This window comes from Dasypus novemcinctus, chromosome 20 (assembly GCF_030445035.2).
Source record: "Dasypus novemcinctus isolate mDasNov1 chromosome 20, mDasNov1.1.hap2, whole genome shotgun sequence".
In the NCBI taxonomy this organism is placed as follows: Eukaryota; Metazoa; Chordata; class Mammalia; order Cingulata; family Dasypodidae; genus Dasypus; species Dasypus novemcinctus.
This window is the reverse complement of record NC_080692.1, coordinates 36,361,708-36,373,924: the sequence shown is the minus strand read 5'-3', so window position 1 is coordinate 36,373,924 and position 12,217 is coordinate 36,361,708. Positions and strand designations below refer to the sequence as shown.

Below are 12,217 nucleotides of genomic sequence, written 5' to 3'. Positions count from 1 at the left end.
TGGGTTGGGGGAAAATACTTTGGTTAGTAGTAATATTTTGACAATGCTCTTTAATCATTAGTTTAAAATGTTTAACAACAATGCAAGATATTGGTGGTAGGGTGAGTTGTGAGAGTCCTATATGATGCTATGTACATTTGTTTTGGAATTTCACAACTATTACTATACACTTTTTATGTATGTTTATGTATGAGTGATATTCTTCAATAATTTTTTAAAATAAAAAAACAAAAACAAAACTCACCAATCTGACAAAGAGACCAAGTCATTTCAGGCAGAGCCAATCATATTTATAAATCAACGGAGGCCTGAAAATGGTGTGAGAAGATAGACTATTAGGAGCTCAATATAGCTAGAGGAAAGGTCTAAGAAGTGGAAGGCAGATAATGAGAGAAAATGTCAGCCTTGTCAGTCCTGCTTAGCAGCTTAGCTTTGATCCTTTAGAGAATGGAAGTTTTACCAAGGTGATTAGACTGCTGGTGGAAGAGAAGAAAGGAGACTAGTTAGAGACTATTGCAATAGATCAGCTGGTAGTTGATGGATGAGTAGGGACAGAATCAAGGTAAGGTGTGGACTTTGAGTTCTCAATTTCCAGGACCCCAAAATTGATTTTGTAATGATACCCAGATTTAGCAATACACCTAAGACTTATGTATGAAGCAAAATTATATTAAGGTGGCAATTTCACTTGTCAGACAAGTCATATACTACCAAGCAGCAGACCTATATTCTCTTGTAGGAAAATCTATCTGAAAAACAAAATTATTAGGCAGTTACTTGGTAGCGTGGCAATTCAAAACAGAAACAGGATCTCCGAGTTTCATGGCTGGTCCCATCCAGCCCCTGAGAGCCTATAAAAACCTGCCTCAAGAAGATGCTTGTGGGAAGCAGATGTGGCTCAAGTAATAGGGCCTCTGCCTACCATTTGGGAGGACCCTGATTTGATCCCTGGGGCCCCCTGGTGAGGAAAAAAAAAGAGAAAGCATGCCTAGGTGGCAACCCTGTGCCTGCATGGCGAGCTGAGTATCCACATGGTGAGCAGAGTGCCTGTGTGGTGAGCTGAGTGCCCGCATGAGTGCCCCTGCAGCAGGCCAAGTGCCCACATGGTGAGCCAAGTGCCTGCGTGATGAGCCAATGCCCACGTGGTGAGCCAAGTACCCATGCGGTGAGCCAGTGCATGCGCAAGTGAGTTGTGCAGCAAGATGGTGACGCAACAATAGGCAAAGGGAGAGTCAAGATGAAGCATAGCAGAGACCAGAAACTGATGTGGCACAATTGACAAGAGAACCTCTCTCCACATTGGAGGTCCCCAGGATTGAAAACTGGTGAATCCTAGAGCAGAAAGATGAGAAGACAAAAAGAGAAAATAGATACATAAATAAGATCACACAGTGAATGGACAGCAAAAACAGGGCGGGGGAGGGGGAAGGAGAGGAGAAAAGAGGCTTGCTGTAGCAAATGGATTATCTAAGGTCTTTTCTTTAGATTTTTGCTGCAAATAGAACAGTGGATTCACATTCTTTTCAATCCCATTCCTAGATTCCATGAAGAATACTATCCTGAGATCACAGAAAAAATGATCTATCTGTACCTTTTGCCAGAGGGAAGAATAGGGAATTAAATTTCACTGAGTATCTGCTATTTACTAGACACTTGCTGGACCCTTAAGTTATCTTGTTTGATCTTCATAAGATACTTCCACATAGGTATTATTATTGCCATTATAATGTGAGGAAAGAAAGGCTCAGAAAGAAAAATGTGATTTGCCCAAATAACTAATATATAGCCATTAAAAAAAAAAAGTCCTCCAAACCTCCTCAAATCTGGAAGCAACTGTGGTATGGCAAAAACAGCTGTTTTTTTCTTTTAATCAGAAGACCAGTATTCATCGTCATCAAGTTTTGTAGCCAAGGAAGGCTTTTGGCCTCTCTGAATCTGTTTCTTCCTTTGTAAGGAGTGATGGCCAATAGTTATACTTCATCAGATTGTTGTGAGATTACACAAGATACTGTTTTAAATGCCTTTGTAAATTATGAAGCTTTATAAAAATGAGAAGTATAAAGCAAGTAATTCTGAGCTGGTTCTCATAGAGAAATATAATAAGTTAATATTCATCTAGTGTTTACCAAATATTAGGCACTATTCTAAGGACTCCATTTGTTTGAACTCATTTAATGCTCTCAATAACCCTTATAGGGTAATACTAACATAGTTCGTATTTTATGGATGAAAAAACTGGAGCACAGAGAAGTTAAGTAATTTTTTCAAGGTCACATACCCAGTAAGAGAAAAACCAGGTTTGAAACCTATAGAACCTAGATATATTCTAGCAACAAATTTTGGTTTTGGCTGGTAATCTGAAAGTCATCCTTCTCTGAACTTTTCCCAGTGCTGGTTCTGTGTCCCAGAATTAGGTTAAATGTCATGTCATTTGCTTTGTTTCAAAAATAGCATTCTGGCATAGTAGTCCTATACAATAGTCAAAGTGGAGAAAGGCAGACAAGGGCCAAGAGAATATGGGAGACTCATTCCCAGAACGGTGAAGAAGTCCCTGGTCTGACTGTCCTGTGGACAATATCCTCCTACAGGCCACTGAAATCTACAATGTTCTGAAGAATGCTTTTACTTGAGCTAGTGTTACAAGTTGGGTGCTTAGTGACTGAAGATGGCCTGTGTGGCCTTGTCACACTCTGAAGATTTGAATGAAGCCCTTATGAGCGCTGAGAGTAAAGACTTAAAGGCTTGTTGGAACCTTAAACATCATTTCCAATACCCTCATCTTATGGTCTCCCCTCCCAGCTCCCTGCCTGGCACCAGACATTTTTTTAAAAGTGATTATCTGCCTAAGACCTAGTATAATAGCCCTGGGCCTAGAAATCAGCTTTTTTGTTCCCAGCGCTGTGTTCTTCCACTATCCCTTGATTAGCATCTGGCATCTTCCCTTTTATGGCCATATTTCAAACCCATCTTTTGGCATGTCAGTAACCAAATTCACTTAGGTGTCCTCCCCAGAACACTTTGCATTATCCTTCACTTTGCTCTACAGAGAATAAGGTTTATTTCCTGCTATATAGATGGTTTTAAAAGTTTTGTGTAAAAAAGTCATCTGGAATTATGTTAATTCTGGAAATCTAAAAAACATCAATTTGGCTGCCAGTGTTCACATTCAAAGCTTTATTTTCCCTGTAGTATCATTTTGTAATCATGTACCTGTGCCAAGTTTCAAAATAAACTGCCAATAACTTGTTCCCTTTCTTTTCTTTGCTGTCTCTCTCCCTGTTATCCTACCTTTCCTTCCCTTCCATTCCAAATCAGGATACTGGCCCTCCTACAACATTCCTTTCCATGAAAAAATCTACAACTGGAGTGGCTATCCAATGTTAGTTCAGAAGCTGGGTTTGGACTACTCTTATGATCTGGCTCCACGAGCCAAAATCTTCCGGCGGGACCAAGGAAAAGTGACTGATATGGCGTCCATGAAATATATCATGCGATACAACAGTACGTAGCACATTTCTCAAGAATCACTCTTCAAAACTCCTTTTCTTCCCCTTGGATAAAGAATCCATGTAAGTTTATCATCTCTGTACTAGAATTAAGTATTTAGTATTCAATTAATACTATACATATTTTATACTCAACAAATAGAAATCTGTCCTTCTTTATAAAATGAGAAAAGATTCTACACATTTTTAAATAGAAAAAAAATCATACATAAAACACAGACGCAGTAACCAAACAGGCACATTTTTTTTGTTTCTTTCCAAACATAGTTTTTCTTTCAAGGATAAAAGCGGCTACTAAGACAAAAATCATTCTTAATACCTTTTTCTTTGGCTGACTATATCAAAGCCAAATTGGTATTTTTGTTAGAAAAATCCTCACACGCTGAGTCACGCATATGGAAAGTCATCTCTTTTCCATCCACTCTGTACTCTGCGAGGTTCCTGGGAGCAGGTGGCCCCAGGGCAGAGGACTAGCAGTTGTTCTAGTACAAGCCAAGCCGATACTTTGGTATCTGGGGTAAGGCTAGGGTGAGGAGACCTGTGAAGCATCTAGTCTCGTCTAGGCTTTAACAGGTCCAAAAAGCTTACTGTGAATGGGTAACTTATTCTCAGAAGAACCAATACTCACTCTTTTCCCCATCACTGTCTGTTTTATAGATTATAAGAAGGATCCTTATAGTAACAATGATCCCTGCAATACCATCTGCTGCCGTGAGGACCTGAACCCAGTTAACCCAGTCCCTGGAGGCTGCTATGACACGAAGGTAACATGCTATTGAGTTTCGAAATTAACTTCCACCAGCACCTAGGCCTATGGAAAGGCAAAGCTGCTGAGGTTTTGGTGGCATAAAGCAAAGTAATTGCCTCTAACCTTACTCAATTCAGCAATCAGCTTTTTAAGAGATTTTGATGGTTGTTTCCATTGCCTAACTCATCTGTTTTGCCACTTAATAGAAAGTCACACAGCTTAGTAAAGCTTCTGTTTTCTCAGACTGGCCCCAAGTCCAATGAACATATTATTAAAAGCAATGTGATTTCACTTGAAACATGAATTGAATTTAGCTGAAGCAACAACTATTGGACCAAATACTTTTAAGCTCTAAAGGGTTCATTTCACCTTGTTAGCTGCACTGTGTCTCATACTATAGACATAGGTTTGCGTGGTCTGTCTGCTGAAGCCGGCTCATACAGGCTTGCAAGTCAATTGTTAGAGCCAATTGACATCATTTTGGGCCTGAAATCACCATGGGCGAAGTATTTACACTATGTAAATTGGCAAACACTACAAATAAGGCCTTTTTCCACCTCTTCAGATTGCTAGTTGTTAAATATTTACCTGCACATCACTGCATTTGGAATATCCAAGGATAAGAGTTAGCTACTTTATTGGTGGAAACAATCACTCTACCACATGGTTTTGACTTTGGGCTGGAGACATGAGTCTTTTCATTTGGTTGCCAAGTTCTAAATTCTGGAACAAACTGGTGAGAAGTGTTCTATCTTTAGCTCAGAAAACTGTTTAAGAATGCAGACCCACCTACATGTTATGTTTTATCAGTCTAATGCCTAATCGTGAGCTGTTTTATAGTCAAGAGTTCAAGTTTTTAACTATGTGATGGTAGCAAAGCTTCAGCCTTAATGACTCTCAGTATGCTGTGCAATGTTAAAAAAAAAAAAAAGAAAAAAAGTCGATGTAGAGAAACCGGCACTAACAAAGCCCCATGGAATGTTTCTGTATTTATCTCTTCTTAATGGTATTTGCCAATATTCAGTAAAGTGTTAGAAAAGTGCTATATGTTCATGCCAGAATACACAAAGAAAATTACTATCTTGCCTGGAACAAAACAAGATAAGTTCCCATCTGTCAGATTTCACTGGGAAGTTTGCTTTCTTTTGGGGACAGAAATCTGTTAATTTTTCATCAAAGAGTTTTTGCTGAGGATATGCTTAAAAAGCGTAATTTCTCTTTCTAAAGCCCTTTTGAATATGGGGAAAATGAGAAGTAATGAGACATTTTCTTTACCCTTTACGGTTAAGATCTGCTGCTACTCAGTGTTTAGGCATTTTTGAATATCAATGCCTTCATTTTTGGATACTGGGTTCTTTCTACTTAAAACTGTTCACTCCCCAGTACCTCCTAAAAAAATTGTTATAGCCCCAGTCAATAACTTTTGTTGAGGACTTACTGTAGTCTATGTGCTGCTCTAAGAATTTGCTTATTAATCTCCATTTTATAAATGAGAAAACCAAGTAACAAAGGGGTAAAGTAATTTAAAAAGAAGTTTTGGAGCTAGACTCCTATACATGAATAATCTGACTCCAGATATCACAATTTCAGCTCTGTTAATTTAACACACTTCTACTGGTCAATTCACATTTGAATGCCAAATGGATGCTCAGGATGTAAAGATATGTGGAACTTTGCAAGGAAGTTTAGTTTTAAAAGGGGCTAATACTGTGACTTTGGAAAAAGAGAAAAAAAGACCTCATGGATTTTTTTCAGATGGTTTTCTAAAACGTCCCACCCCCCTCTTTCCAGGTGGCAGATATCTATCTAGCATCACAGTACACAGCCTATGCCATCAGTGGTCCCACCGTGCAAGGGGGCCTCCCTGTTTTTCACTGGAACCGGTTCAACAAAACTCTCCATGAGGGTATGCCAGAGGCCTACAACTTCGATTTTATCACCATGAAACCTAGTTTGAATTCTGACATAAAATGACGGAGGAAGATGAGGGAATAGAAGGCTGCAAATAAGATACCAAAGACATTATTTTAGCTATGTTTTTCCTTTCAGAATTCTTAATAAAATACATTAAACTCATAATTTGTCTCTTTCATGTTCCACCATCATTTGTTTTAACAGCATACATCACTACAGGATGGAGCACTGTAAAAGTATTGTATATAACTAACAATACCAGGCTTCAGCATACACACAAGAAGGTATGGCAAAAATTGCTCCCATGTTCACCAAAACCCATATGCAACTTTTCTGCCTGGTCACACAGCCAGAATACATCCCTGGTTCCCTTAGGTAGTTGCACCATGTGACTGAGTTCAGGCCAATGGAATCTGAGATATAATGAGTGCCGTTTCCAAGTCTGGTCCTTAAGCACCTGTACCCTCCGTGTGCTTTCCTTTTCCCCTGGCAGTATGTTTAAAGACAAAACTCTTAGGGGATAGCAGTGTTTGCAAAGGAACCTCTAATACAAGTTCAGCTCATGGTTTTTCTGGTCATTAAAGGCATCAGTTCAGTCTTTCTGCACTGCAGGCCAGGCACACAATACAGCAGATCTCAATCTCCCATTAGTTAAAAGCAGCATATCCAATCTGACAACTCCACATAGCTGTCAGAATTGTATGTAAGGTTTGAGAACCAGGAAATTACCAAGGAGACTATATAAGCCATATTGTATAGTAAAATAGATGATTCTTAAGAGGAGAGATTTTCAGAAGAAACCAAGGGCTGAAAACAATTACAATGACTCAGAGCACACAGAATGTTAGAAACCCAGTAGTTTATTTCAAAGTATAAATTTCAGGCTTGCTGGACAAAACCCCACTACAGTTAACACTTATACAGACACCACTCTACTGTACATTTAAAAAAGAAAAAAAAAACACTCACACAAAAACCTTCAAAACCTAATAAAAATAGGGCCACTTGCTACAGCCCAATTTATATTAGACATTAGGAAGGTCTTACATTGTCTCATTATTTACACTTTGAGAGCTGCAATGAAAAATCTGGATGCAAGATTCCTAAAAAGGATTTATTTTTGTATTTAATTTTGAAATGGTTGATAAAATACTAAAGCCAGGATCCCTGGAAGGTGATTGATTGCCCAGTTACCTTATTTACAAGAAAAACTTAAAAACAAAAATATAGCATTTAAATATAAATGATGGGTACTTAGCTGAATCTACAAATAAGAAAAAACTTATTTTAACATGATAAAATAATTTGTTAAAATGAGAAGACAAACGTCTTTGTGTGGTCCTCTTCTTCCCAACTGGCTGGCTCAAGGAGATGAGTAAGTTTCAGCAGGCAGGTATGACTGCTGCACTAACAAAATGCTTCAGGAGAATTGCTCTGAATTTTTTTTTCCCCAAGTTTTTAAAAAGAAAGGCATTGTTTGTCCAGTAAATAGTAAGGAAGGCAGTCGTTTTGCAATAATTGAGTACTGGGACATGGTTTTTCTAGAAATTAGAAAAAAACTAGGCCAATGATGGTTCAGTGGTAAAGCTTAAAACAATAACAAAATTGGATACTCAGTAGTATCCAAAAATAGGATACTCAAAAAGTTCAAGAAGGATAGTCAGGGAGAACACTTGGAAGGTCTCTGAAGTACTCTACTGTGATCACAGTGTATAAAAGGTGAGATGAGGATACCACAGGCATTATTTTGCTGATCTCATACAGTACTGGAAAACTCATGGAACAAGATAAATGCATGTCATCAATATTAACACTAACCTTGCTGCATAAATGATAATTTGTAGAATATTTAAAGCAAAAGAGCAAACAACAAAAACGAACACTTATCCAATATAAGAATATTGTGTGGTGCAATCAGCCTGCCTGTGGAGTTCTGCTGACAGAAGCACCTAAGTAAGATTCTAAGCTTCTCGCTTTAGGTGATTTATTTCAATGTATTGTATAATCTGGCAATGGAGACGGGGAGGGTGTGGGTTACTCCTCTGTGAGGCAAATGGTATCCCAATAAATATTCACCTTTCAAGGAAGAAAGTTCTGCACTTTTCCCCTATTAAACTTATACTGTGCTAAACAGTACGCAGTATTCTGCATATTTTAAAAATTGAGTCTATAGAGAAATAAAGGGATAAAGTTAACTGTTAAGAAGAGATGTGGTCATTATATGTGGTTTATAAATTTAGTGGCAAGGACAATTTTTAAAAAGAGACTTAGTCACACTTAAAACAGGGTGAAAATTACTCTGACAAAGTGCAAAGTAGAGAGTAACAAACATCACTGTTACCTTTAAATTCCCATATTAACACCCTACATTTCAGGTTGAAATAACACAAGTTTCCAATTTTCCAATAGGGCAATACTTAACACAAGTATTGTCAGGCTAAAAATGTAGTAAACTTACATTCCCCAAATGGGATTATCAAGCTTATCTGTAATACTTTCTGAAAAGGTACCGTAAAATAAAAAAAGAGCCCAGGGAGTGTGAGTGGCTACTAAAAAGTATATTATAAGTAGCTATTTCTAGCTGTGTTCTCCATTCTCTTTCCCAAAAGAAAGAAAACAAAACCAGCCCTCATCCCATTAAAACCTGCCCAAAATAACTGCCTAGAATTCTAGCCTAGCACACCTTTCAGTACATTGAAAACGGCTGTTGCCTACAAATCCCACAGCAGGCTAATTCGAGGGAATCATCTTACAATATGTTATCCTTTCCTCACAGCATTGCAATTTTCTCTTTGTACCTTCCTTCCACTATCTGAAATAAAAGTTTTAATATTTTTTTGTAGTAAATCTATTTTCAAGATTACCATTTGAGATAGGCAAAAACAATGAAATATTTTCATTCTACTGGGCTTTCTCCACCTGATTATATAAATGATGTGAACGTTTTTTTTTAATAAATAGGATTAAAAAATATAAATAACATTCATAAGGGAACCTTTTCTAGGCTACATAAGCAAATGGTTGTCACATGACCATAAAACAAGGCCAATAGGGAACAATTTCGAAAATGGGCTTTGTATTCTGTAGATAGGAATGATCTTGAACACATAAGCAACAATGCAACACATTGCAGGTAAAAACGTATAAACATGCAGATATAGATAGGTGTTCACATACAAGCAGATCATCCATTTTTTCCTTTTGAAATTTTCATTGTCATGACATTGGCAACTTCTTTAACATTATCATTAGAATTAGTCCTAGAATGCCTAACATCCACATAGTTGGTTGGCAAATTTGATTCACGAAAACCCCACTTTTCATTGTGGCCTCATTTCTTGAAAGTGAAAGGAAGGTTTTGGAACATTAACACTTTGGCAATCAGTGTAGGCTTTCTTCAGCATTGATTGAACTTCAAAATTAAGATGACAGTACACTGGTTAAAGTCAACTTTTCTAAAAAGAATTTCTTTACAACAATAGTTCCTATTACAAACCATCAAAGTTGCAAACAAAACAGCATTAATGGGAGAGATCACACTCTCTTATGATTCCTGGACAAATGAATGGCTATTAATTTTGAGAAGGCAGGAATATGAATTCAAACATGGTAAGGGAAAGATAAACAAGTTACTTCCCAGACACCTTAATTCCTTTAAAGACCCCAACCACACTTTATCCCCAAACTTACCCCAGCCATCCTCTCCTAAATTATCAAACATCTAGCTGACACCAATACAACTGGCACTCACTAAAAATCCATGACCTAATTTGAACTGTATTAACTCTGACAAGGAATGGAGATACACACTGGAGTTTATATCTAATTGTTATATAAAATGACTCCAAAGGATATACTTTAAGTTCCCTCCAAAACTAACATAGGGATAAAAATGATACTCAACTTGGCACCATCAAATGAATGTTAAAAGGTTAAAACAAGAAGAATGATATAGGAATAAAGAGGAAACGGAGCTCTTCCTTGATCTTTTAGCTCACTATGTTGTGAATTTTCCCATTTACTTTCTTTGAAAGAATATTAAGTTTTGGTGATAAAGTAAACAAGAACTGTTTTTATAAACTCTAACAGTGTGCAACATGGGTACTGAAACATACTTGAGGAAAATTTTTCTTACACAATCTGGCTTTCTTGGTCCACTTTACACAGTCAATTTATATAATGACCAAACATAAAAGCACCTGTAAGAAAAGAGAAGCAGATAACATGGAAGAAAGTAAGTCAAACTTTTGGAGTTAAATTGAAGTGATGCCGCAAATGAGAATACATACAAAGCCTTGGTTTAAAAATTATTTGAGGGGATAGGAGTGTGTTATTTGGTAGAAATGAAGGAGAAATCAAAGTGGTAGGGAAAGGAAACAACAATGGACATGGGGCTGTTTATTTTTGTAGTTAATCTTTAAGGCACAAAATAAATGTAAAAGACCAGATCAGGAAAGGGACCATTGTAGATCTTTTTATCAATGATCCAGGAGGAGACAAAAAAAAAAAAATCAGATCCTATCCTGTGTTCAAATTAACCTTTTAAACTGTTTAGTCATTTTGCTTTTTTCCCCCCATGTTTTACTAAGATTCAGTTAAAAATCATTCAACTATGATCCTACAGATAGATCCCTTAGAAGCAGAATCATGCCAGTTACATACCTCAGATCCTTTGATCTACTTTCTTCATATGGGAAGAGAAGTAAATTTGAGAATGAAAATGGGATATTCTGCTGCAAAAAACATATAAATAGGGGGAAAAACACAAACACCCACATATATTCCCAGCCTCAAAACTAAAGCAAGGTGCATATTTACATTTCAAAACCCTGAAGCTTGAATGGTCCAGGAAAATAGATTCTTGCTTTGTGGGCTGAGTTTATTTTACTTTTGGTTATAAACAAATGTAGTGTATACACACATCTGTCCAAGAAATCTTGCAGAATGTGGATTTTACAATGGGCATCATGCACAAGATTAAAAACATGACCAAAAAGTGGAACTTTTGAAAGAGGAACAAAGATAAAGGCTCCGAGGTTTAACTGCTCTGGGAAGAAGAAATTACATCTGTTGACTGAGGATCACAGAAAGGTCCAAAGCGCCCATAAATATCCTTGGCTCGTACTGCAAAGTAGTATTTGCTGCCAGATACAAACTGGGTGAGAGTACATGCCATGGGCAAGGGAAGTGCCTTCACTTCTCCAATCTTTTTCCATTGTGAGGGCACAGTGGCACTGGGTTCCTCGTGGTAAGCATAGAGATGATAGCTGTCCACAGTGGCACAGCTTCGATCCACCTCCAGGACACTCCATGACAGTACAATGCCATTTTGACTCTGTACTCGTGCTAACTTCAAGTGTGGCTTCTGAGGCAGAGATGTGCTGGCAGCTTCTGGAGGCAAGCGCTGTGGTTGTGGGGCCTCTGGTAAGGGCGCTGGGTGCACAGGGCGTGGGGGCTCCTAACAAAAGAAGTGGTATGTTAATCTATAATCATCACAGAAAGAACTATTTTCAGAATGCTAGGACTCAAACAAAACAAAACAAAAACATCTTTGAGATCAAATAAAAGAGATACCATTTTATATCAAGAATTCTGGAAAAGAAATGCCTTCTGACTATACCATTTTCTATTTGGTGAGTTGTGACCACATACTACACACATGATGTTGTACTATATACTTTGTAAACCTAAAAAACTGAGTTTTTCTTGAGAAATAAAAGTCCTTGACAGACACTGAAATAATCACTAACTTCTAACAAAATAACTTATGATTTAATTCTCTATTTGTGCCACAGATTCTTGTTTTAGTAATGTAACAGTTGTTATTTTGATTATAAAACTTTTAAAAAAGATTTTATTTCTCCCCACCCCCTTGTTGTTTTTCACTTGCTATGTATGTTTGTCTTCCTTGTTTCTTTAGGAAACACGGGAAGCTGAACCCAGGACCTCTGATGTGGGAGGGAGGTGCCTAATTGCTTAAGCCACCTCCGTTTCCTGCTTTGTCGTGCCTCTCATTCTATTTTCCCTCCCCACATCTCTTGTTGCATCA

The 12,217-nt window shown here is 37.6% G+C and overlaps 2 protein-coding genes across 17 annotated transcripts in view; one reads left to right on the top strand and one right to left on the bottom strand.

Moving 5' to 3' along the window:
* PLBD1 (phospholipase B domain containing 1) overlaps positions 1-6,333 on the top strand; it is a 67,731-nt gene extending 61,398 nt beyond the window's left edge. The window contains exons 9-11 of the mRNA XM_004460323.4: positions 3,316-3,501; positions 4,164-4,270; positions 6,046-6,333. Of these exons, the coding sequence (XP_004460380.2) occupies positions 3,316-3,501; positions 4,164-4,270; positions 6,046-6,228 (476 nt within the window). The 3' untranslated portion in view covers positions 6,229-6,333. The remainder of the gene's footprint in view (positions 1-3,315; positions 3,502-4,163; positions 4,271-6,045) is intronic.
* A 679-nt stretch (positions 6,334-7,012) lies between these two features.
* ATF7IP (activating transcription factor 7 interacting protein) overlaps positions 7,013-12,217 on the bottom strand; it is a 111,960-nt gene continuing 106,755 nt past the window's right edge. For 11 of the 16 annotated variants that reach the window (XR_011646670.1, XM_071210176.1, XM_058282825.2 and 8 more), the window contains one exon: positions 7,013-11,626. Coding sequence is in view for 10 of the 16 variants with exons in the window: in XM_071210176.1 (XP_071066277.1) it covers positions 11,207-11,626 (420 nt within the window). In the remaining 6 variants the exon portion in view is untranslated. The remainder of the gene's footprint in view (positions 11,627-12,217) is intronic. The other 5 variants (XR_011646671.1, XR_011646674.1, XR_011646672.1 and 2 more) reach the window with 1 other exon arrangement.